Source organism: Ranitomeya imitator, chromosome 2, assembly GCF_032444005.1.
Source record: "Ranitomeya imitator isolate aRanImi1 chromosome 2, aRanImi1.pri, whole genome shotgun sequence".
Classification (NCBI taxonomy): domain Eukaryota; kingdom Metazoa; phylum Chordata; class Amphibia; order Anura; family Dendrobatidae; genus Ranitomeya; species Ranitomeya imitator.
The window spans coordinates 405663090-405689541 of NC_091283.1; the positions used below are offsets into that span (position 1 = coordinate 405663090).

Genomic DNA, 26452 nt, shown 5'->3' on the forward strand with positions numbered 1-26452 from the left:
TCTCTATAGCACGGGCCATCTTGAGTAAATCATGCAGAGAGAGATCCTGCTGCAGAGCTTTACGCCTTATGGTATTAGACGAGCAGGTGACAATTACTTGAGTTAGGATTTCATCATCTGCGTCAGTAAATGCACACCCATGTGCTAGTTCTTTTAGCCGGGTGACATAGGTGTCTATGGATTCTTCTGGAAGCTGCTTAGCAATCCTGAACTTGTATCTTTCATGTCTGATGTTTTGTTTAGGGTTGAAGTAGTCAGTGAGAGCTTTGGAGCATTTGCTGTACGTGTCTGTCTCCGCTGCTGGTAATGTGCTATATATGTCATAGACTCCTGTGCCCGCACAATGCAGGAACACGGCTTTTTTTCTGTTCTCCTCTTTTATATCTATTGCTTCCAGGAAATTCTCAAATCGATTTAACCATTTTCTCCAGTTATGAGAGAGATTAGTGACATCAGTCATATCAAACTGTGGGAACATGTGCAAGTATTCAGCCATGTTGGAGTCTCTCAGTGGCGCTGGCGTGTGAAGCAGTAAAGCAGGGGTCAGTACTCACAGAAGCAGGTGATTCTATCCCATCCTCGTCGCCAGTTGTAATGTCCACACGGTGTAAGGAATTTAAGAGAGAGTAAGCTTTAACTGTATTTTATTCTCCTCTTCCTCCAGCACACAACATACAGCAGCATAAGATTTCCTCCTCAGGCCAGAACTGAAACTGAAACTCCTCTCAACTCCCGCCCTCGCTTTCTTAAAGAGACAGATCTAATTCTTATACATTACACCAGTCTGGTGAAGATATCCACCTGTGGCACCAGTGACAAGGGAGGAAATGTGGCAGATTTAGGGGCTATAGGCAGAGGAGAAGATATCCACCTACTAAAATATCCATTTAATGTTGGAAAAGTGTTAATGGGATTAGTTCTGTTTAAATCATTTTATCATTTCATCTTTACTGCAACATTTACATCGACCAGCCTGTAATTATAGACAGGTCTGTTTGGTCTCTGGTTTCTCTGGTTTCTTGTATGTCTTTTATGTATTATGTAATTTTACATTTTTATTATTCTACTAAATATTTAGCTTTAAATTCCCATTAGTTGCTCATTTGCTCATAAGTAGGGGTGTGTTCTTTTACACCTGAGTTTTGTTGTCTGCTTTTCATTGGACAAAGTCATGCAGGGGAAAGAAGTACCCACCCCCAGTGAAAGTTATATGATCATGTCTACTTGTACTTAATGAAAATTAACTCAGTAGGTGGCAAATACTTTGATGGCAACTATCTCCACAACATAATGGCGAAAAAAACAAGCAAAAAAGACAAACTAAATTTTTTCTGCTTTGCAACCACTATTATTAACATTGTCTTTCCAGTTCACCATGAAAAATTTGTTGAAATGTCCTCTTTAACATACCAACCAAGTGCTAATATATATATATATATATATATATATATATATATATTGTGGTGCAGTGACCAATGTTACAGCCAGGGGGCGCTGCGTGTGCACTTCAAGATGCACTTGGAGGCATAGTTGTGACGAGACAAAGTCCGGCAGAATTGTAGATGGCCGGTATGTGTGTCGCAGAGGAGGACACTCTGCGCTGTCAGTCTAAAGTTATGTTGTGGTCTGGGACCTGTAGTCCCACATGTAAATGTGTAAGTTCTAATGGGAGATTATCAGGGCTAGTCATGAGAGATGGGAGGGTCAGACTAGCCACACACACCCACACTCCCACCCAGGGGAGTGGTTACAGGTATGTAATGTGACCAGGGTGTGGGTCACGTGGTTCCTGTGTTTGGATCTGAATGGTGCAAGTGCAAGGCCCTGGAAGCCTGTGTTGGATAATCCTGGGATTTCCTGAATAGCACAGTTGGTGATACTGTCCACTAAGGAAGTCACAGTTAAGCGGGTAGCTATCCTGAAGGATATGCACCTACAATGTCTTTGCACGAAACAAATGATCCTGTTGAGGAACAATGAAGCAGCCCGACGTTTGGAGCATGCCAGGAAAGCGCAAAGTCGGCTGGGCTTTGTGGAAGACGTCATTCGAGTACCCAGAAGTTTGGTGGGGAAAGTCATTGGAAGATTTGGAAAAGTGATGCAGGACCTGGTAAATAGATCCGGTGTGGCAAGAGTGAGGATTCCGGATGATGGTGAAGTCCAGGTAACTGGTGAAGATGAGATGGTTCCATTTGTTGTAATTGGCTCAGTAGATAGCCTTAGGAACATTCGAGTGCTTCTTGAATACCGGGTGATGTATCTAAAGGAGATAGAGCAGCTAAGACTGGAACGTCTGAAGATTAATAAACAGCTGCAGAATATAAGATGGCGACCACTTCCAACCCAGAGTATGGAGATACGAAAAGGCACCCTAAAGAGTAGAAGAGTCCAAAGAAGTGACTCCTCTGTTAGCAGACGTAGTAGCGGAGGGTCAGACTCAGACCAGACGGTCAGCTCGACTGTAAGTGGGTTGACCAAAAATGGTCCGCTGACACAAACGGATGGTGACTCAAGGGTTGAAGCCCAGGGCTGACAAACTGACCGTTGGGGCCGGAGGAGGCCTATCAAAGGTGACGTGGGTTCTCGGTATCGGAACCCCGGGTTTATGTCATGTGTCCACCCCAATAGGGTTGAACAAAGGGGGGAGGTATGTGGTGCAGTGACCAATGTTACAGCCAGGGGGCGCTGCGTGTGCACTTCAAGATGCACTTGGAGGCATAGTTGTGACGAGACAAAGTCCGGCAGAATTGTAGATGGCCGGTATGTGTGTCCCAGAGGAGGACACTCTGCGCTGGCAGTCTAAAGTTATGTTGTGGTCTGGGACCTGTAGTCCCACATGTAAATGTGTAAGTTCTAATGGGAGATTGTCAGGGCTAGTCATGAGAGATGGGAGGGTCAGACTAGCCACACACACCCACACTCCCACCCAGGGGAGTGGTTATAGGTATGTAATGCGACCAGGGTGTGGGTCACATGGTTCCTGTGTTTGGATCTGAATGGTGCAAGTGCAAGGCCCTGGAAGCCTGTGTTGGATAATCCTGGGATTTCCTGAATAGCACAAGGTGGGACTTTGCTACTGGTGGCCTGGGTATTGGACGGTCCCAGCTGGGGATGGACGTCCTGAATAGTACCCGGACTGGCCACCTGTGTGATCCTGTGTAACCTGGGTGTTGGGACCGGATCCCTGAATAGCATGAGGTGAGGACTGGGATCTGCAGTGACAGCTACTGTTTGGGGAAGCTACAGTCCTTCGGTGGCTCTGGACTGACTGATGTGTGCTGGCCAGGCAAGTTGGTGAACCCCGTAAGGCAGCTTTCCCAGAGGACTGACAAGGAGTCAGCAGGTGGAGCAGGAGCTCCTGTCAGGTACCTTCATAAACTGTAGGTGCTTGTTGTATCATGGAATGTATTGCAATGGACTGTACGTCATGTGGTTTATGAAGTTTAATAAACCAGACTCATGTGAGGTACCGTGCCTGAGTGCTTGAATCTTGTGCCAAGCGAGTGTCCCCCAACACACTCAGGTAGCGTAATCTCACAATATATATATTATTTTTTTTTAAAAAAAGAATCTTCCCATTCCACGTATGGGCTTCCATTTAAGACGGGTTCACTCTACATGTGTGACCATGTAGGTGCCGAGGACCATATGGTGCAAAGCGAGCAATGGAAAAGGCAGGAGTGGTGAATAGTTAGGTGAGTATTAGTTTTTGTGTTGTTTTTTTTACCTAATTCCAATTACTTAATTCTATTACAAAGAATATATTCACAACACATAGGGGTGGAAATTGGAGGAAAAAATTACATGTAGGATAAGAACATTGACTTTTTATTCTAAATACCAGATGACCACATGGCCTTACCTATAGAGATGATCTTCTATATGCTATATAAAAAATGGTCAATGCAGTAAATAAAGATTATTATTATTAAAAATAAAGGTTATTATTATTATTATTATTATTATTAAATATATAGAGGTGCTTTAGATGTGTTTTCAATAGAAAGTCTCCTAGGTATGTAGAAGTTAACCCCTATAGGGTTAACAACGCAGGTACAAGAGTTACATGGTCACACAGGTAGAAGAAGCCAGACCTATTACATACATATACTGTACATGGGGTGGATTCATTATTTTTCATAGTTTTTAAATAGCAGTACTTGGTCAGCATGTGATATTCTAAGATTCAGAACATTTTGCGCTCGAAACGCATGATCAGAAATGGTAAGGACCACTGTACCACATTTTAACCACCTACAGAAAAAGAAAAGGATATTTTATTGAGGTGCTGAAAAAACTTTATCTTGATTGCATTTGAAAGCTTGAATTCCGCAAGTTGTTATCGTAGCTCTCTACAAGCGGAATCATAATTGCCAGTAGAAGATAAAAAAGGAAGATGGTTCCACAAATGATCAGAGGAAATCTTCTATATACACTGCTCAAAAAAATAAAGGGAACATTAAAATCCCACATCCTAGATATCACTGAATGAAATATTCCAGTTGTAAATCTTTATTCATTACACAGTGGAACGTGTTGAGAACAATAAAACCTAAAAATGATCAACGTAAATCACAACTAATATTCCATGGAGGTCTGGAGTTAGAATGATGCTCAAAATCAAAGTGAAAAATGAAGTTACAGGCTGATCCAACTTCAGTGGAAATGCCTAAAGACAAGGAAATGATGCCCAGTAGTGTATGTGGCCTCCATGTGCCTGTATGACCTCCCTACAACGCCTGGGCATGCTCCTGATGAGGCGGCAGATGGTCTCCTGAGGGATCTCCTCCCAGACCTGGACTAAAGCATTTCCCAACTCTTGGATAGTCTGTGGTGCAACGTGACATTGGTGGATGGTGCAAGACATGATGTCCCAAATGTGTTCAATCGGATTCAGGTCTGGGGAACGGGCAGGTCAGTCCATAGCTTCAATGCCTTCATCTTGCAGGAACTGCTGACACACTCCAGCCACATGAGGTCTGGCATTGTCCTGTATTAGGAGGAACCCAGGGCCAACCGCACCAGCATATGGTCTCACAAGGGGTCTGAGGATCTCATCTCGGTACCTAATGGTAGTCAGGCTACCTCTGGCGAGCACATGGAGGGCTGTGCAGCCATCCAAAGAAATGCCACCCCACACCATTACTGACCCACTGCCAAACCGGTCATGCTGAAGGATGTTGCAGGCAGCAGATCACTCTCCATGGCATCTCCAGACTCTGTCACATCTGTCACTTGTGCTCAGTGTGAACCTGCTTTCATCTGTGAAGAGCACAGGGTGCCAGTGGTGAATTTGCCAATCCTAGTGTTCTGTGGCAAATGCCAAGCGTCCTGCACGGTGTTGGGTTGTGAGTACAACCCCCACCTGTGGATGTCGGGCAATCAAACCATCCTCATAGAATCAGTTTCTAACCGTTTGTGTAGACACATGCACATTTGTGGCCTGCTGGAGGTCATTTTGCAGGGCTCTGGCAGTGCTCCTCCTGTTCCTCCTTGCACAAAGGCTGAGGTAGCTGTCATGCTGCTGGGTTGTTACCCTCCTACTGCCCCCTCAACATCTCCTGTTGTACTGGCCTGTCTCCTGGTAGCGCCTGCAGCCTCTGTACACTACGCTGACAGACACAGTAAACCTTCTTGCCACAGCTCACATTGATGGGCCATCCTGGATGAGCTGCACTACCTGAGCCACTTGTGTGGGTTTAGAGTCCATCTCATGCTACCACGAGTGTGAAAGCACAACTAATATTCAAAAGTGACCAAAACATCAGCCAGAAAGCATTGGTACTGAGATGTGGTCTGTGGTCCCCACCTGCAGAACCACTCCTTTATTGAGTGTGTCTTGATAATTGCCAATAATTTCCATCTGTTGTCTATTCCATTTTCACAACAGCATGTGAAATTGATTGTCAAACAGTGTTGCTTCCTAAGTGGACAGTTTGATTTCACAGAAGTTTGATTTACTTGGAGTTATATTCTGTTCTGTTGTTTAAGTGTTCCCTTTATTTTTTTGAGCAGCGTATATTTATGATGACATTTTAAGGAACTAATTCGCTCATCTCCTGTTTTTGTTTAAGTTGCTTAAATATTTCTTTTCAACAAAAGTTACAAGGATTATTTGCAATACAAAAAGGCAAACCCTACTGCACGTAACAGCACCTAGCACTAAGCACATTATTAGTGCTGATATATTTCAGTCAATATAGCGGAAGGGTCCAATTTCAACCCACTAAATACCCCTTCCAAAGAAGAAGCATCTTTATCTAAGGTAGCTAAGAAAACCAACAAGTAATATAGCATACTGTTTATCAAATTATAAAAATTGTGAAATGCGTTAAAAAAGATTATGAGGACCACTGTTCCATGTTTTTAATTATTTAAAGTAAAGGGAAATTATATTTTATTGAGGTGCTGGAACAACTTTATCTTGATTGTATCTTCTCTGTGTGTTTTGACTTCCAGTGCCAAGTAGATGTCACAACGTATGTAACACCCGAAGCCTAACTATGCTTACAGTGATGCACAGTGTTGAGTGAAGTCCACTGAAGAGGACTGTAACGTGGTCCTGTCAGTGGTCACCTCTAAGAGTGACAGTGATGGACAGAATTAGTGGAATATACTCCGTTTACCAGATCCAATGAGTTGCCTTGGATTTTACTCTCTAGCCATGTATATGGATCTGAACTTACATAAGGACCTCTGGATTGTAGTGAATGGAGTCAGCTGCTTACTGATGATGCAGGCTGACAGGAGTGATCAGGTTGCTGGATCAGAACCAGGAGGGCAGTCGATACAAAATTAGATGGCAAAAGAAGGTTAATATACATACCACAATAAGACAACAGGAGTACAAACAAAATAAGCTGGATATGAAAGCACGTGACCTAACCATAGTAAACTTTTAACCAACAGTCGGAGTTTTAATCGAAGACAGTCCCACCCAGGGCTCACAGAAATGAGACTTCTAAACAGCCAGATATTAACATCATAGCTCCTTGACTGAGCAGCAACAAGAGTCCCAGGAATTAAACAGGACTGCCGCAACATTGCCCCTTGTCACCTGTGCCCAGTGAGTGAAATGGAAACAGGCGGGAAAAAAAACTGGCCTGGATGTTAAAAGATCGTTGTGCGCTAAAGCAAAGAAGAGGCCAGGCAAAAAGGAGTACCAGATGTGAGCTCCATTGGTGTAGGATAGGTAAATAGTAAGGGATCAATTTTTTTATACTCTCTTATTACTAAAATCTGGGGTCGTCTGTACCGGTTGACAAAACTAAACCTGTCATTGTTATCAGTTGTGACTTTGGATACCTCCTGAATCGAAAATATAGCAAAGTTGCATGCATGGACCCTAGATGAATATGAATGTCTGAGCCCTCCCTTGATAAAGGCCTTACCACGGCTGCACAGTCTGCATTTGTAGTCTGTACGTACTGCTGCCATTGGTATTCATTTTATATCATAAGTTTCGAAAGAGGAAGTTTCAAAAAGTTTCAAAAAGGAAATGAAAATGCATCTTAAGCTTTCACCATCTGGGACTTTGTACAGAAGAAGAAGTCTCTGAAGATCTAACTGTTAGGTAAGAGCGGAGGACTTATTTATTTTTTTTAATGCTTATATATATACATTTGTATAAAGCTCTCAGTCCTATATAAAAAAGCAACACATTATATGATTTTGCTGTTTTCGAGGGTGCAGCTGTAGTGGATGATGGGATAAAAGTCACTCCTTTTCTCTGGAGCCTTAGTAGTCTCTCTTCCATGAAAGAAGAGACAATGGTCCAGTTTCCAGGGGCCCTGAATCTAATTTTACATTGAGACCATATTATGTTATCAACAGTTTTGTCTGATCAACGTTTTTGTCCAATTTTGTCCTGTTAACTACGTCCTTTTGCCATAATTAGTGATTTTCTTTAGGGATATCACACCCAACAGTTGTTATGGAAATGTAAGCAAATCCTGAAATCATCATAAAAGTGTAATTACTGATAGAAGTGTCTCAATTTACAGATATTGGTGCTGAAATAATTCAGTGTCTGAAAAATGTTTTTAAAATGCAAATGTTGACCCAATTCTCTGTAGAGCTAAAGGAAACAGAAAAAAAATGTGTTGGGCAACAAACTCCAAAAGTTCTACAATACGTGGCATTGTTCTTTACAGACAACCTTGAAAGCTGTTAGACCATTAGACCACGTGAACACATTGAGTATATGGTGAGTTGTTTAACTCAGTATTTGTAAGCCAAAACCAAGAGTGGGTGAAAACTGCAAAAGTGGTGACTTGCTTCTATTATAATTTTCCTCTGACTGCTCCACTCCTGCTTTTGGCTTACAAATACTGAGGTAAAAAAAATCATCAAATACTTAAAAGGAACCTGTCACCAGGTTTGGCCGATATGAGATACGGCCACCACCTTTCAGGGCTGATCTACAGCATTCTATAATCCCATCTTCTTGCGATGCCGCCCTCCTGTTTGCTTCATGGCTCCCTGGCATCGCTCTCTGGCGCAGGCGTACTTATCTGCCCTGTTGAGGGCACAGCAAAGTTCTGCAGTGCGCAGGTGCTGGGCCTCTCTGACCCTTCCCGACACCTGCGCACTGCAGTACTTTGCTCTGCCCTATGACCCTATGACCTATGGGTGTGTCCATACTGAGTTTGCTGAATTTTTGCACTTAAAACTCTTCAAAAAACAAACAGCTCAAAAAATCCCAGTTTTGATTGGATAACTGAAGAGTTTCTGCTCAGCAAAAAAAAGTCGGCGTGAACACATTCTTACATTACAATTAGATAGTTAGGTTCAAATGAACTCCAACATTTCAAAGGCTCAATTTTTTGGTCTACAGAAGGAATGAATAAACACTTTGATCAATTTTGTCACATGGAAAGAATTAAATATTTCTGGCCGCACACAGAAATTCAGATAATTTCATTTTAACATCGATCACACCTATACATAAAAAGTTAATTAATAGAGTCACAATACTATGACTCGCTTGTATAGCACCATTTAATCCACAGCGCTTTACAGACATCTTCAACTCCGTTCCTATAGAGGCTCACAATCGAAATTCCCTATCAGTGTATCTTTGGAGTGTGGGAGGAAACTGGAGAACCAGAAGGAAACCCACGCAAACATGGGGAGAACATACAACCTACTTGCAGATGTTGTCCTAAGTGCGATTTTAGTCCAAGACCCCAGTACTGCAAAGCAACAGTGCTAACCACAGAGCCATAATGATGCTCATATTTAATTATTTTTTATTTTTGAAACATAATTTTTTCCTCCCCTTCTCCAAAAGCCAACCCCATCCTCACCTCATAATCATGTTGAAGGAAGGGGCATGGATGTCAATGATCAGGGAAAGGGGAGAGCGAGATGGATGAAAAATTGTTGCTCCATTGGGATTATGCCAGATAAATGATGCTGCCAGATATCAACAGTAGCATTTCAGAAGTTAAACAGCAGCAATCAGAACAAACTCTAGTCGCAGCTGTTAAAGGTAGATGTAACACAGCCATCCCCCAATGTCAGTTCCTAAGTCCACTCCATAAGTTATTGACAAGTTGCCAAAATGCAAATGAACCTGAACTAAACACCATAAAATTTAAGTTTTTATAAGACTATTATAGGAAAAAAGAAATAAAATCTGCGTAGTCAGTATATGTCTGTGAACATAGATATACTGCTTATTCTATTAGAGACATAATTGCATTCAATTTCAATGTACTAACAACAGTGTATTCTTTTGAGGGTAAGTGTTGTGAATTCTGTGGCAGAGCTCCCTCCTGTGGTCACAAGTGGTACTTCGGCTGATTCTCTCTGGGAGCTTCCGTTTGTGGAGGAAAGTGGTACTGCGGCTTCTGAGTTTCCTCCCTCAGGTGATCTGGTGAGGTCGTTAGGTGCTTCTCTACTTAACTCCACCTAATGCTTTGATCCATGCTTCCTGTCAATGTTCCAGTGTTGGACTTGTTTTTCCCTGGATCATTCCTGTGGCCTGCTGCTCTGCATAGCTAAGTTCTTCTTTGCTATTTGTTTGCTATTTTTTCTGTCCAGCTTGTCTAATTGTTTTGCTGGAAGCTCTGGGACGCAGAGGGTGTACCTCCGTGCCGTTAGTTCGGTATGGAGGGTCTTTTTGCCCCCTTTGCTTGGTTTTCTTTAGGGTTTTGTGTAGACCGCAAAGTTATCTTTCCTATCCTCGCTCTGTTAAGAAAGTCGGGCCTCACTTTGCTGAATCTATTTCATCCCTACGTTTGTCTTTTCATCTTAACTCACAGTCATTATATGTGGGGGCTGCCTTTTCCTTTGGGGTATTTCTCTGAGGCAAGGTAGGCTTATTTTCTATCTTCAGGCTAGTTAGTTTCTCAGGCTGTGCCGAGTTGCATAGGCAGAGTTAGGCGCAATCTACGGCTGCCTCTAGTGTTGTTTGGAGAGGATTAGGGATTGCGGTCTGCAGAGTTCCCACGTCTCAGAGCTCGTTCTATTATTTTGGGTTATTGTCAGGTCACTGTATGTGCTCTGACCGCTATGTCCATTGTGATACTGAATTGCCTATCACAACAGTACAGGAAGCCAAAAGTGCTAATGATTCTCAATAGAGGGAAAAAAGAAGTTCTGAGACCATTTTTTTTTCTTTGCACTGTGTTTTGCCTTTTTTTTCCCCTAGACATTTGGGTGGTTCAGGACTCAGGTGTAGCAATGGACATTAAAGGTCTGTCTTCATGTGTGGATCAGCTCACGGCAAGAGTTCAAAATATTCAAGATTTTGTGGTTCAGAATTCTTTGTTAGAACCGAGAATTCCTATTCCAGATTTGTTTTTTGGAGATAGAACTAAATTTCTGAGTTTCAAAAATAATTGTAAACTATTTCTGGCTTTGAAACCTCGCTCCTCTGGTGACCCAGTTCAACAGGTTAGGATCGTCATTTCTTTTTTGCGTGGCGACCCTCAGGACTGGGCATTTTCTCTTGCGTCAGGAGATCCTGCATTAAGTAATATCGATGCGTTTTTCCTGGTGCTTGGATTGCTGTACGATGAGCCTAATTCAGTGGATCAGGCAGAAAAAAATTTGCTGGCTCCTTTGTCAGGCTCAGGATGAGATAGAGCTATATTGCCAGAAATTTAGAAAGTGGTCCGTGCTCACTCAATGGAATGAATCTGCGCTGGCAGCTATATTCAGGAAGGGTCTCTCTGAAGCCCTTAAGGATGTCATGGTGGGATTTCCTATGCCTGCTGGTTTGAATGAGTCTATGTCTTTGGCCATTCAGATCGGTCGACGCTTGCGTGAGCGTAAATCTGTGCACCATTTGGCGGTATTACCTGAGATTAAACCTGAGCCTATGCAGTGCGATAGGACTATGACCAGAGTTGAACGGCAAGAACACAGACGTCTGAATGGGCTGTGTTTCTACTGTGGTGATTCCACTCATGCTATCTCTGATTGTCCTAAGCGCACTAAGCGGTTCGCTAGGTCTGCCACCATTGGTACAGTACAGTCAAAATTTCTTATGTCCGTTACCTTGATCTGCTCTTTGTCATCGTATTCTGTCATGGCGTTTGTGGATTCAGGCGCTGCCCTGAATTTGATGGACTTGGAATATGCTAAGTGTTGTGGGTTTTTCTTGGAGCCCTTGCAGTGTCCTATTCCATTGAGAGGAATTGATGCTACGCCTTTGGCCAAGAATAAGCCTCAATACTGGACCCAGCTGACCATGTGCATGGCTCCTGCACATCAGGAGGTTATTCGCTTTCTGGTGTTGCATAATCTGCATGATGTGGTCGTGTTGGGGTTGCCATGGCTACAAGCCCATAATCCAGTATTGGATTGGAAATCCATGTTGGTGTCCAGCTGGGGTTGTCAGGGGGTACATGGTGATGTTCCATTTCTGTCAATTTCGTCATCCACCCCTTCTGAGGTTCCAGAGTTCTTGTCTGATTACCGGGATGTATTTGATGAGCCCAAGTCCGATGCCCTACCTCCGCATAGGGATTGTGATTGTGCTATCAATTTGATTCCTGGTAGTAAATTCCCAAAAGGTCGACTGTTTAATTTATCCGTGCCTGAGCACACCGCTATGCGCAGTTATGTGAAGGAATCCCTGGAGAAGGGGCATATTCGCCCGTCATCGTCGCCATTAGGAGCAGGGTTCTTTTTTGTAGCCAAGAAGGATGGTTCGCTGAGACCTTGTATAGATTACCGCCTTCTTAATAAGATCACTGTTAAATTTCAGTACCCCTTGCCATTGTTATCTGATTTGTTTGCTCGGATTAAGGGGGCTAGTTGGTTCACCAAGATAGATCTTCGTGGTGCGTATAATCTGGTGCGTATCAGGCGAGGCGATGAATGGAAAACTGCATTTAATACGCCCGAGGGTCATTTTGAGTATCTAGTGATGCCATTCGGACTTGCCAATGCTCCATCAGTGTTTCAGTCCTTTATGCATGACATCTTCCGAGAGTACCTGGATAAATTCCTGATTGTGTACTTGGATGACATTTTGATCTTCTCGGATGATTGGGAGTCTCATGTGAAGCAGGTCAGAACGGTTTTTCAGGTCCTGCGTGCTAATTCTTTGTTTGTGAAGGGATCAAAGTGTCTCTTTGGTGTGCAGAAGGTTTCATTTTTGGGGTTCATCTTTTCCCCTTCTACTATCGAGATGGATCCTGTTAAGGTCCAAGCCATCCATGATTGGACTCAGCCGACATCTCTGAAAAGTCTGCAAAAGTTCCTGGGCTTTGCTAATTTTTATCGTCGCTTCATCTGCAATTTTTCTAGTATTGCCAAACCATTGACCGATTTGACCAAGAAGGGTGCTGATTTGGTCAATTGGTCTTCTGCTGCTATGGAAGCTTTTCAAGAGTTGAAGCGTCGTTTTTCTTCTGCCCCTGTGTTGTGTCAACCAGATGTTTCTCTCCCGTTCCAGGTCGAGGTTGATGCTTCTGAGATTGGAGCAGGGGCTGTTTTGTCGCAGAGAGGTTCTGATTGCTCAGTGATGAAACCATGCCCTTTTTTTTCCAGGAAGTTTTCGCCTGCTGAGCGAAATTATGATGTGGGCAACCGAGAGTTGCTGGCCATGAAGTGGGCATTCGAGGAGTGGCGTCATTGGCTTGAAGGAGCTAAACATCGCGTGGTGGTCTTGACTGATCATAAGAACTTGACTTATCTCGAGTCTGCTAAGCGTTTGAATCCTAGACAGGCTCGTTGGTCGCTGTTTTTCTCCCGTTTTGACTTTGTGATTTCGTACCTTCCGGGCTCTAAAAATATGAAGGCGGATGCTCTGTCTAGGAGTTTTGTGCCCGACTCTCCGGGTTTATCTGAGCCGGCGGGTATCCTCAAGTAAGGAGTAATTGTGTCTGCTATCTCCCCTGATTTGCGGCGGGTGCTGCAAAAATTTCAGGCTAATTAACCTGATCGTTGTCCAGCGGAGAAACTGTTTGTCCCTGATAGGTGGACGAATAAAGTTATCTCTGAGGTTCATTGTTCGATGTTGGCTGGTCATCCTGGAATCTTTGGTACCAGAGAGTTAGTGGCTAGATCCTTTTGGTGGCCATCTCTGTCGCGGGATGTGCATACTTTTGTGCAGTCCTGTGGGATTTGTGCTCGGGCTAAGCCCTGCTGTTCTCGTGCCAGTGGGTTGCTTTTGCCCTTGCCGGTCCCGAAGAGGCCTTGGACACATATCTCTATGGATTTTATTTCAGATCTTCCCGTTTCTCAAAAGATGTCAGTCATTTGGGTGGTCTGTGATCGCTTTTCTAAGATGGTCCATCTGGTACCCTTGTCTAAATTGCCTTCCTCCTCTGATTTGGTGCCATTGTTCTTCCAGCATGTGGTTCGTTTGCATGGCATTCCAGAGAATATCGTTTCTGACAGAGGTTCCCAGTTTGTTTCGAGGTTTTGGCGAGCCTTTTGTGGTAGGATGGGCATTGACTTGTCTTTTTCCTCGGCTCTCCATCCTCAGACTAATGGCCAGACTGAACGAACCAATCAGACCTTGGAAACCTATCTGAGATGCTTTGTTTCTGCCGATCAGGATGACTGGGTGTCCTTTTTGCCTTTGGCTGAGTTCGCCCTTAATAATCGGGCCAGCTCGGCTACCTTGGTTTCGCCATTTTTCTGCAATTCTGGGTTCCATCCTCGTTTCTCTTCAGGACAGGTTGAGTCTTCGGACTGTCCTGGTGTGGATACTGTGGTGGACAGGTTGCAGCAGATTTGGACTCATGTAGTGGACAATTTGACCTTGTCCCAGGAGAAGGCTCAACGTTTCGCTAATCGCAGACGCCGTGTGGGTCCCCGACTTCGTGTTGGGGATCTGGTTTGGTTATCTTCTCGTCATATTCCTATGAAGGTTTCCTCTCCTAAGTTTAAACCTCGTTTCATTGGTCTGTATAGGATTTCTGAGGTTCTTAATCCTGTGTCTTTTCGTCTGACCCTCCCAGATTCTTTTTCCATACATAACGTATTCCATAGGTCATTGTTGCGGAGATACGTGGCACGTATGGTTCCATCTGTTGACCCTCCTGCCCCGGTTTTGGTGGAGGGGGAATTGGAGTATATTGTGGAGAAGATTTTGGATTCTCGTGTTTCAAGACGGAAACTCCAGTATCTGGTTAAATGGAAGGGTTATGCTCAGGAAGATAATTCCTGGGTTTTTGCCTCTGATGTCCATGCTCCCGATCTTGTTCGTGCCTTTCATGTGGCTCATCCTGATCGGCCTGGGGGCTCTGGTGAGGGTTCGGTGACCCCTCCTCAAGGGAGGGGTACTGTTGTGAATTCTGTGGCAGAGCTCCCTCCTGTGGTCACAAGTGGTACTTCGGCTGATTCTCTCTGGGAGCTTCCGTTTGTGGAGGAAAGTGGTACTGCGGCTTCTGAGTTTCCTCCCTCAGGTGATCTGGTGAGGTCGTTAGGTGCTTCTCTACTTAACTCCACCTAACGCTTTGATCCATGCTTCCTGTCAATGTTCCAGTGTTGGACTTGTTTTTCCCTGGATCATTCCTGTGGCCTGCTGCTCTGCATAGCTAAGTTCTTCTTTGCTATTTGTTTGCTAATTTTTCTGTCCAGCTTGTCTAATTGTTTTGCTGGAAGCTCTGGGATGCAGAGGGTGTACCTCCGTGCCGTTAGTTCGGTACGGAGGGTCTTTTTGCCCCCTTTGCGTGGTTTTCTTTAGGGTTTTGTGTAGACCGCAAAGTTATCTTTCCTATCCTCGCTCTGTTAAGAAAGTCGGGCCTCACTTTGCTGAATCTATTTCATCCCTACGTTTGTCTTTTCATCTTAACTCACAGTCATTATATGTGGGGGCTGCCTTTTCCTTTGGGGTATTTCTCTGAGGCAAGGTAGGCTTATTTTCTATCTTCAGGCTAGTTAGTTTCTCAGGCTGTGCTGAGTTGCATAGGCAGAGTTAGGCGCAATCCACGGCTGCCTCTAGTGTTGTTTGGAGAGGATTAGGGATTGCGGTCTGCAGAGTTCCCACGTCTCAGAGCTCATTCTATTATTTTGGGTTATTGTCAGGTCACTGTATGTGCTCTGACCGCTATGTCCATTGTGATACTGAATTGCCTATCACAACAGGTAAGGATATATTGGCATGGCCGCTACCTTAATTATCCAGTTTGAAAATGACCCGTAAACATAAGCCACGAAAATCAAGCTCCTAAGCCTCCCCAACATGTTTCACCAGCTAAACTGTCTTCATCAGGGACCTGAGGCTATAATTCAGGGTGATCAATGTGTGGAACAGGCTGCCATGAGAGGTGGTGAGTTCTCCTTCCATGGAAGTTTTCAAACAGAGGCTGGACAGACATCTGTCTGGGATGATTTAGTGAATCCTGCATTGAGCAGGGGGTTGGACCAGATGGTCCCTTCCAACTCTATCATTCTAAGCCATACAGCCTACGGGATCTTGACCTATAGATCCATCTACACTCCTCTTGGAGGAGCGTTTGATCTAGGTTTCCCTTCCGAAGACCCAAGGTCAGATGTCTGAACCCCCATATTTTAAAATCCATTGGGTTAATAGTATGTACACTTCTCATATGTGTCAAAAGGGGTGTATCAGATTTTATACTGATTGAGCTGATGTTTGGACACTCTTCTCCTCAATTCCTGTTTTGCTTTTCCTATGTACAATTTTGGGCATGGACACATTATTGTATAAACCACTCCTTTGGTCTTATTATATAGAATTTCCTATTGTACACAGGGTTAGTAAACTGCCTTATTTTTGGTAGGTACTTACAAGATATACAGGACCCACAAGGTTAAGATCCTTTCTTCATCCTCCTAGTTCTTATATCAAGCCCATTTTCTTGTAGGGTAAAATGACTATGTGTCAAATAACCTCTAAGATTTTTCCCACTACGATAAGTGATATATGGATGGCCTCCAATCACATATCTTAGATCCAGATCAGTTCTTAAGATAGGCCAATGCTTCCATAAGATGTTATATGCCCCCTGAGCTTTATCGTCATAAGTCCATACGAACCTCACAGTTGACTTCTCTACCCTTCTAGGGGCCACATCCATCAACCTGTCTCTATTCGTCATCTTAGCCCTATTAAATGCCCTACATACAACCTTTTTAGGCTATCCTCTTGATTTTCTATACTTTATTTACCGATCAAGGCATCACTTGAACTGTTACACCTTGCCTTAAGGTACTGTCCAACCGGTATACCGGCTTTCACGGACGTGGGGTGCCAGCTTTCCCAATGCAAGACGTTATAAGTGGAGGTTGGTTTCCTATAGATATAAATATGGATATTACCTCCTGTATCAATCGATATAGTTAAATATACTAAATTAATTTCCTTATATCCTATTTCCATAGTGAAGTGCATACTAATCCTATTACTGTTGAGGATAGATATGAAATCAGAAAATAATTTTGCGTCACCATCCCATAGAACTAAAACTTCATCAATGTATCTACCGCAAAATAAAATGTGACTTGTGTAGAAAATTAGGTCTTTACAAAAAACGTGCACATCCTCCCACCACCCTAAAAATAAATTAGCAAAAGTCGGTGCACAAGAAGTATCCATCGTGGTACCCCTTACCCAATGGAAGAAGGTACCGATAAAGGTAAAATAATTGTGAGTACAAAACGTTGAAGTGAATACAAAAATTCTCTATGTGTCAAAAATTGTCTCCTTTTAGTGGAAAGGAAATGTGACACAGCTGTGATACCTAACTCGTGATCGATATTACTGGCTTCTATATCCAATCTTGTGAGAATAGTGGTATCGGGGACATTTAAATCCTTCAACTTAAGAACCATGTCTTTTGTATCTTGGATAAATGAAGGCACAGTAAGAACAAAAGGAGATAATAATTCATCAAGCTACTGGCTGGCACCCTCTGTTAATGAATTGTTTCCAGACACTATAGGTGTTCCTGGTATAGGTCTAATCCATTTGTGTACCTTTCGCAAAGCCTAAAAGGTTGCAATTGTGGATTATTTTCCTAAATTCATCCTCAGACATAATCTGCCACATCCATCATGACTATGTTCCCCCCCACCCCTTATCGGATGGCTTAATGATTAAACTCTTAATGTCCTGTAACTCCCTTAAAGCGATAGTTTCCTCTCGACTCAGATTAGTAGATCTCATCCCCTAACTCCTTGACAACTTCCTAATATCTTGCTCTACCATGCTGACAAACATGTCTATATTATGGTACTGAGGAAAGGCTGGAGTGTTTTTGCTCTTAGGTCTCAGAGAGGAAAAAGGCGAAGATACTGTATGTTAGGATGATCGTACTCCAGTTCTTCTAATATCTGGATCGCTTCCATCTCCCTCCTATTTAAATCCATTCCATCTTTGTTTTTATTAATTGGATAATTATGCATTGCCAACTTGCATGCGAACAAATTAGGCTGCTTTCACACATCAGGTTTTTAGTTTCAGGTGAATTCCGGCTCTTCCGACAAAAAACGGAATAGAAAACCGGAGAAGCCGGATCCGGCATTTCCCCCATTGAATATTATTGGTGCCGGATGGCGCCTGATAGCCCAGCGTTCCTTCCGGTTTGATGCCGGATCCGGCGTCAAGTCGATTCCGGCGTCTGGAAAAAACGTGTACTGTAACGTTTTTTGTCTCCGGCGAAAAAGCCGGAAAGGCCGGATCCGGTCTTTCCGGCTTTTTACAACAATGCATGTCTATGGATGCCGGAAAGCGCCGGATCCGGAAAAAATCGGATCCGGCGGCCGTATCCGGCTTTTTACACTGAGCATGCTCAAAAAACTTTGATCAGCCCCCTGGACTATATATAAAGCAGGGCCATGAGGCCTTCAGCCATTTCCAGCCCAAAAGCAGAAGAGCCAACACCCTGCCAAGACGGAAGGAGCCAGAGAGCCTGCCACAGAGCTGAGAGCCTGCCACAGAGCTAGAGCCTGCCACAGAGCTGAGAGCCTGCCACAGAGCCGGGAGCCTTCCACAGAGCCGGGAGCCGAGAGACTTCCACAGAGCTGAGAGCCTGCCACAGAGCAGGGAGCCGAGAGCCTGCCACAGAGCTGAGAGCCTGCCACAGAGCCGGGAGCCTTCCACAGAGCCGGGAGCCGAGAGACTTCCACAGAGCTGAGAGCCTGCCACAGAGCCGGGAGCCGAGAGCCTGCCACAGAGCTGAGAGCCTGCCACAGAGCCGAGAGCCTGCCACAGAGCCGAGAGCCTGCCACAGAGCTGAGAGCCTGCCACAGAGCCGAGAGCCTGCCACAGAGCTGAGAGCCTGCCACAGAGCTGAGAGCCTGCCACAGAGCCGGGAGCCGAGAGCCTGCCACAGAGCCGAGAGCCTGCCACAGAGCTGAGAGCCTGCCACAGAGCTGAGAGCCTGCCACAGAGCTGAGAGCCTGCCACAGAGCCGGGAGCCGAGAGCCTGCCACAGAGCCGAGAGCCGAGAGACTTCCACAGAGCTGAGAGCCATGTCTCCGGGGAGGCCTCCTCCTCCTCGCCGTCCACGCACAGAGGTTAGTATGAACCAAAGGTGTGTGTGTGTGTGTGTGTGTGTGTATCATCTATTCTTTTATGTTTCATCGTAGGAAGCTGATGAGGCTGAGTCCCCCGGAGAAGAGGTGGTCCCCGAAGATGAGGGAAGGGGTGGAGAAACCCACGGAGAGGGCTCACAATTGGTATGTATCTGTGATGTATTGCGGAAACACACCCTACACTACACACAAAACATAACACTAGATGCTTACAACAAAATACATAGAAACTGATACTTTCAAACCACACACAACACATACAAAACATATATATCACATGGCACACAACACATAGAATGGCTACCAACAACCCCATAATTTTTTATTTTTGTATTCTAGAGTTCTGAATCTGGTGCCCAAGCAATAGGTCCTTCCAGTCGTCGGCGACATTCACGTGGCGGCCGTCGTCATGTAGGTTTTTTGTTATTTTTTGGGTGCAGGTTAGCAATGTTTCAAATTTGGTGTTAATTTTTTCCCCCTTTTCAAACGGGTTTCACAGCGTGCTCCAGATTCGGACGGTGAGGAGGTCGGTCTTGATATTGACCTCCTCATCGATCTTGTCAGAGACAGGGAGCCGTTGTGGAATATGGGTGACCGCCGCCATGCTGATCTCTCAGTGACCCGTCGACTCTGGGAGCAAATCTGCTGTGAACTGATTCCGAGGTGGGAGGACCTAGATGTTCAGGCCCAGATTCAAGAACGTAAGTTTCCTCAGTTCAGTTTTGGTGATGCATTCTAAAATGCTGTTTCTAACCAAGTTGTCTTTCTCCTATTTTAACAGGTGAGCGGATTGTGAAAAGGTGGCGGTCGATCAGGGATCGCTTTAAGAAGGAGTTCAATAAAGAGATGCAGGCCCGGAGTGGATCTGGAGGACGCAGGAGCACGTACAAATACGCAAGGGCCCTGTCGTTCCTCAGGTCAACGATGGTCACCCGAAGGTAAATATTACCCACCACATGCACTAATGTTTTACATGTCTAACCTCTTTTGCTCTTTCAGCCAGGGCCATGCAATGACAGTATATTAATTGTTTGTTTCTCTCTTTTTCCACAGTACCATTGGGAGCACTCTGGAGCCTGCAGCACAATTGAACACTTCTGGGGCGATCCCTCAAGAGGCCGTCACCGAGGGACACTTTGACAGTGAGGAACCCTCTGCACCTTCCCACTTTGCACCTTCCCACTCTGCATTTTCCCACTCTGCACCTTTCCACTCTGCACCTTCCCACTCTACCGATCCCTCTTTCCCATCCACGAGCACTGGAGCATCCTGGCCGGTTCCATTGCATGTAGCTGCTGGTGAGAACATAGCGTTTCCTGTACCCCACCCTTCTGCTGCAGCCACCTCTAGTACACCTGTAGCATCGGGGCGGTTTCGCCAGAGGGGTCAGATACATAGTTATGCTCCCGAGTTCTTGCACCTGAACGCATCGTTCCAGAACTGTCTGAAAGTTTTGTCCGAGCAAATGGCTGCAGGATTCAATTTCATAAATAAAAGTATGCTCGAGATGCATACACTTCTGGTAACGATGCGTTCAGAGGCAAAACAGTCCCCGAACAACACTTTTTTTCAGTCGGTGCTTGAGCAAATGGAGACGCTATCTACTTCTCAGCAGATGCAAGTAATGGAATCCTGCCAGTCTACTCTAGCGCTAATTGCCTCTAGAGCAGATAGTTCTTCCAACCATCCTCCAACTTGCCCCCCTTCCTCCACTGTCCACCACTACAGCCAGTACCATCCTCCTGACCCGTATCGCCAAACAGACATTGCCCCATCACGCCCAACTCGCCATCATCCACATCGTGCCCTGTCCCACCAGCCACACCACCAGCCCCGTGCCCCTTCCCACCATCCACACTATCAGCATCCCTCCCGTGCCACTTCACACCCATATGATGATCCAGACCCATACAACTTCCCATCTACTTCATCCTCACCTCCTCTCCCTGCCCACTTCCAACAGACTGTATCACCCTCTTCCCAAACATCTTCTACACACATCACTCATTCTGCCACCCAGTCCTCCCAAAACATTTCGTACACCCCTCCACCCTACCAAATTTCTAACCCCAATCCCACTTTCTTGTCCACCCGCTCAATAGCTTTCTCCACTCCTTCACCCCTAACCAGTGAACATTCTCCACCACCATCACATTCCTCTCTCCACACTCCCACTGTCGAAGTGTCCCTATCAGACAGTGCCTCCGATAGTATCTCCACCCCGACGTATGAAAACATTTAGTACCCCATTTTTTTGTGTGTTACATTGTTAATAAAAGTTTTTGGTTGAAAAATCTCTTGTATTTATTCATTAGGAACAAATAACACTTTTGTAAAAAAAAAGGTTTATTGGTAACAGTAGAACTTTGGGTATGCACATCTTGATTTAAAAATAAACTCAAACAGGTACCCAACATGGTTAAAAGGTAAACCCAAACAGGTACGCAACATGAGGGTAAAAACCAAACTGGTATACAACATGGGTAAGGTAAAAACAACAGGTACGCAACATGGGTAAAGGTTAAAGTTATTACTAGGTATACACAAAGTGTTTAAACTATATCATCCTGCCAGTGTATTCTTCCTTGGGGTGAAATAAAATATTCTGCAAAGTGATCCCGTATTCTGGACACTGTGGCAGAACTTCTGTATGTATGGATGCTGTAATCCATCAAGGTGGTTTCGGCAGAATGGTCCTCAATGGAAAGCTGTTCCTTGGATATAACATAATTGTGGAGGACAACACACGCTTTCACCACCTCATCCACAGTGTTTGTGTTTAAGTTTATGGATGTCAAGAGAACTCTCCATTTGGCGGTTAGGATCCCAAACGCACACTCCACCATTCTCCTTGCACGTGTGAGTCTGTAGTTGAAAATTTTTTTGGTATTGGTTAAACCACGGCTGGAGTAGGGTTTCAAAAGATGCTCTGAAAGCTGAAAAGCTTCATCCCCAACACATACAAATGGCATTGGTGGATCGAAAGTTTGAGGCAGTGGTCTTGGGGGGGGAAATTGAAAGGTTTTTCCATATAAATGCCGCCCCATAGAAGACAGTTTGAAAACTTGCGAATCATTAGAACGACCATACGCCCCAATGTCCACCGCTACAAATTTGTAATCCGCATCGGCGATGGCCATCAGCACGATGGAAAAGTACTTCTTGTAGTTGAAATACTGAGATCCAGAACCAGCCGGTTTCACGATACGGATGTGTTTCCCGTCCACCGCACCCAAGCAATTGGGAAACTGGCACACTTCCAGGAATCTGTCAGCTACTTCCAACCATGTCTGCATTGTGGGATGTGGAATGTATTCTTCATGCAAACAGTCCCACAGTGCACGGCAAGTGTGCCTCACTATTCCTGATATTGTGGAAATGCCCAGTCTGAATTGAAAATGTAGGGAAGACAGGGATTCACCGGTTGCTAGGAATCTGTGAAGAAAAGGAAGGAAGAAATTACTACAAATTCAAAATATCAAATAAAGAGTCCACAACAAAAGTTGATGCAAAAAGAATGCTTACCGAAGAGTCACCATCAGACGCTCAGCTGGGGTAATGGAGAATCGGCAATAGGTATCACTCCTTCTTATCAGATGTTGAACCCGCTCCACCAATATATCAAAGTTCTCCGCTTTCATCCGAACATAGCAGAAAAACTTTTCAGGGTCACCTCGAAGCTCCATATACAACGTTGAAAAGACTCCCCGGGTCATTCTCTGTGCCGTGATGGGGTGGATCCACAAACGGCGTCGTCGCAGACGCATGACATGCTGTCTCTCTTCCTCTTTCTCAATCACAATAGCTTTTAATCGATTCACCTCTGTGATGGAATCCACGTTGTTCTGCAGAATCTTTGCAATAATGCCCTCCATCTTGCTCTGTAGCTTGCTCCTCTCCAACCCGTCACAGATGTTAAGAACACTGTATATATAGTTTTCAGCCGGCCAATCACCTTTTTAGCCTTTCAGGGGGCGTTTTTTAAAGCCGGATCCGTAAAAAAACGGAAAGAAAAACGGACGAAACGGATGCGACTGGACGAGCTGGATCAGGTTTTTTGCCGGATCCGGACAACGGATCCGGCTAAAAAACCGGATCCGGCTCGTCCGGTTGCATCTGGTTTCTTTAAAAAAAAAACGGATCCGGTGATGCGGCGCGACGCCGCATCCGGCATCCGGCAAAAAACCTGATGTGTGAAAGCAGCCTTAAGAGCCTTAGTTCAACTAAAGGAATCAAAACCAGGAATAGGAGTAAAGAAGAGGCCCTTCTTCAAAAGGGAACCATGTGCCTCATTCAAGACTTGTGATGACAAGTAAAGATCTGTAAGTCAGCCACCTTCGTATCGAGACAGGTTTAATAAGGCTGATCATGGCTCCGAGAAGGGTAGCTGGTGGTGCTACGTTGCTCATACCTAATATTACAGAGGTACTCGCTATAGAGTTGCCAGAGGATGGTAGTACTGTTGTGGACGATCTTCTCCTTGTCTGGAGGGGGATCGTCCAATTAGTGCCAAAATTCAGCAATTATTTAAACAATAATGTATACAATCTGAATTTTGTCCTCAATCATGCTGCAAACCAAGTCAGTTTTTTGGACATTCTAATAAGAGGCTATCCTGCTTAATCTAAAAAAGCATCTTTAGAAAAGGAAATGCAGGGCAGTACCTCCCTCCTTGCCTCCAGTTCACACGCACGGCACACTATATGTGCTATCCCTTACAGCAAATTCAACAGAGCAAGACGAATATGCTCCAATGACAAAGCCTTTAACTCAGAAGGACACATCATACAAAACAGCTTGATAGAAAGGGGTTAGAAAAGAACTTACATTAATCGAGCCTTCAAAGATAAAAATAAGAAAACATGCACCTACTTACTCCATAACAGAAACAAGAGATTCCCTGATACTAACACTTGCGAATCGAGTGCACCCATCACTTTTTCCACTCCTTTCAGCAAACAATTCAATGACATTAAAAGAATTATTCTTTAATATTTACCTGTAGTAAACCAAGGTGACATACTGCGACAAATACTGGATAATGGGGTTAGATGTGTAGCCAGAAGGGGCATGTCACTCGGTAACATACTTTCTCTCAGCACATTCACAGCGGCGCGTCCTCCTTCCACTTGGCTATCAAGCAAAGAGATTTTCAAGTGTGCTGGAGATCATTGCAACGTCTGCATATTTGCTGATAATAAAAAGAAAACCTTGTTCTCCCCCGTGGTCACACACACGATGTCAATTCATTTATTAACTGCGATTCCAATCATATAGTAGACTGCATTGAGTGTCGCACCTGTGACATGAAATACATCAGATGCACAACAAAAAAACTGAAAAAAAGAATTGCTGAACATATTGCCAATATTAAGAGTAACAACAGCACCTTTTCTGGGGTGGTAAAACATTTTTTTTTAATTCACCAGGGGGATCCATCTAGGTTTTCCTTCTTCAGAGTTGAGAAAGTTACTAATTCAATTCATGGAGGTAACTGGCAAAACAAACTAACTTTACGCAAAGTTTATTGGATTCTTCACTTGGATACTAAGTACCCAAGAGGTATGAACTATATAAATGACCTCTATTAAATATATTAGACTGACCAGCTGATGACATTGCTGGCTCTCTCTCTCTCTCTCTCTATATATATATAGACATATATATATATAAATATATATATATATAGATATATATATATATATAGATATATATATAGATATACGTACATATATAGGAAACTCTCTATTTTTTGTACAATCATAATATATTCATAGTATCTTACATGTGTAAGATACTTTTTGCTTTCTCCTTCAGACAATTTAAAATACTCCTGATGCCACACACTATATCTGCATTAGCTAATCTAATTGTCTCCACCCACCTTTCAAAGGGAACCTGGATTGTGCTCAGTAAACTGCAGATAGTGTCAGGTTGGCTCCGTTATACTGATTAAAATGATACCTTGGTTGATGAAATCCGTCTTGTGGTTGTTGTTTAATCTTTAATCGTAGCTGAGAAAACCTCCAATAACAATCCCTCTAAATTCTGTTTTTAGTAACATAGTAACATAGTAACATAGTTAGTAAGGCCGAAAAAAGACATTTGTCCATCCAGTTCAGCCTATATTCCATCATAATAAATCCCCAGATCTACGTCCTTCTACAGAACCTAATAATTGTATGATACAATATTGTTCTGCTCCAGGAAGACATCCAGGCCTCTCTTGAACCCCTCGACTGAGTTCGCCATCACCACCTCCTCAGGCAAGCAATTCCAGATTCTCACCGCCCTAACAGTAAAGAATCCTCTTCTATGTTGGTGGAAAAACCTTCTCTCCTCCAGACGCAAAGAATGCCCCCTTGTGCCCGTCACCTTCCTTGGTATAAACAGATCCTCAGCGAGATATTTGTATTGTCCCCTTATATACTTATACATGGTTATTAGATCGCCCCTCAGTCGTCTTTTTTCTAGACTAAATAATCCTAATTTCGCTAATCTATCTGGGTATTGTAGTTCTCCCATCCCCTTTATTAATTTTGTTGCCCTCCTTTGTACTCTCTCTAGTTCCATTATATCCTTCCTGAGCACCGGTGCCCAAAACTGGACACAGTACTCCATGTGCGGTCTAACTAGGGATTTGTACAGAGGCAGTATAATGCTCTCATCATGTGTATCCAGACCTCTTTTAATGCACCCCATGATCCTGTTTGCCTTGGCAGCTGCTGCCTGGCACTGGCTGCTCCAGGTAAGTTTATCATTAACTAGGATCCCCAAGTCCTTCTCCCTGTCAGATTTACCCAGTGGTTTCCCGTTCAGTGTGTAATGGTGATATTGATTCCTTCTTCCCATGTGTATAACCTTACATTTATCATTGTTAAACCTCATCTGCCACCTTTCAGCCCAAGTTTCCAACTTATCCAGATCCATCTGTAGCAGAATACTATCTTCTCTTGTATTAACTGCTTTACATAGTTTTGTATCATCTGCAAATATCAATATTTTACTGTGTAAACCTTCTACCAGATCATTAATGAATATGTTGAAGAGAACAGGTCCCAATACTGACCCCTGCGGTACCCCACTGGTCACAGCGACCCAGTTAGAGACTATACCATTTATAACCACCCTCTGCTTTCTATCACTAAGCCAGTTACTAACCCATTTACACACATTTTCCCCCAGACCAAGCATTCTCATTTTGTGTACCAACCTCTTGTGCGGCACGGTATCAAACGCTTTGGAAAAATCGAGATATACCACGTCCAATGACTCACCGTGGTCCAGCCTATAGCTTACCTCTTCATAAAAACTGATTAGATTGGTTTGACAGGAGCGATTTCTCATAAACCCATGCTGATATGGAGTTAAACAGTTATTCTCATTGAGATAATCCAGAATAACATCCCTCAGAAACCCTTCAAATATTTTACCAACAATAGAGGTTAGACTTACTGGCCTATAATTTCCAGGTTCACTTTTA

At 44.0% G+C, this 26452-nt stretch overlaps 1 protein-coding gene across 1 annotated transcript; it reads left to right on the plus strand.

The window, feature by feature from the left end:
* The first annotated feature begins 19478 nt into the window (after nucleotides 1-19478).
* Nucleotides 19479-21263, plus strand: LOC138664195 (uncharacterized). The gene is made up of 3 exons (XM_069750683.1): nucleotides 19479-19670; nucleotides 19751-19907; nucleotides 20023-21263. The coding sequence occupies exons 1-3, from the start codon at nucleotides 19556-19558 to the stop codon at nucleotides 21209-21211; spliced, it is 1461 nt and encodes a 486-aa protein (XP_069606784.1). The 5' UTR covers nucleotides 19479-19555; the 3' UTR covers nucleotides 21212-21263.
* Nucleotides 21264-26452: the final 5189 nt, after the last annotated feature.

Bases quoted from the DNA above. Each gene is read 5' to 3' on its own strand.
- LOC138664195 (XM_069750683.1), top strand. From the start codon at position 19,556: ATGGGTGACCGCCGCCATGCTGATCTCTCAGTGACCCGTCGACTCTGG. The intron at 19,671-19,750 runs GTAAGTTTCCTC...CTATTTTAACAG, and splicing joins TCAGGCCCAGATTCAAGAAC to GTGAGCGGATTGTGAAAAGG. The intron at 19,908-20,022 runs GTAAATATTACC...CTTTTTCCACAG, and splicing joins TCAACGATGGTCACCCGAAG to TACCATTGGGAGCACTCTGG.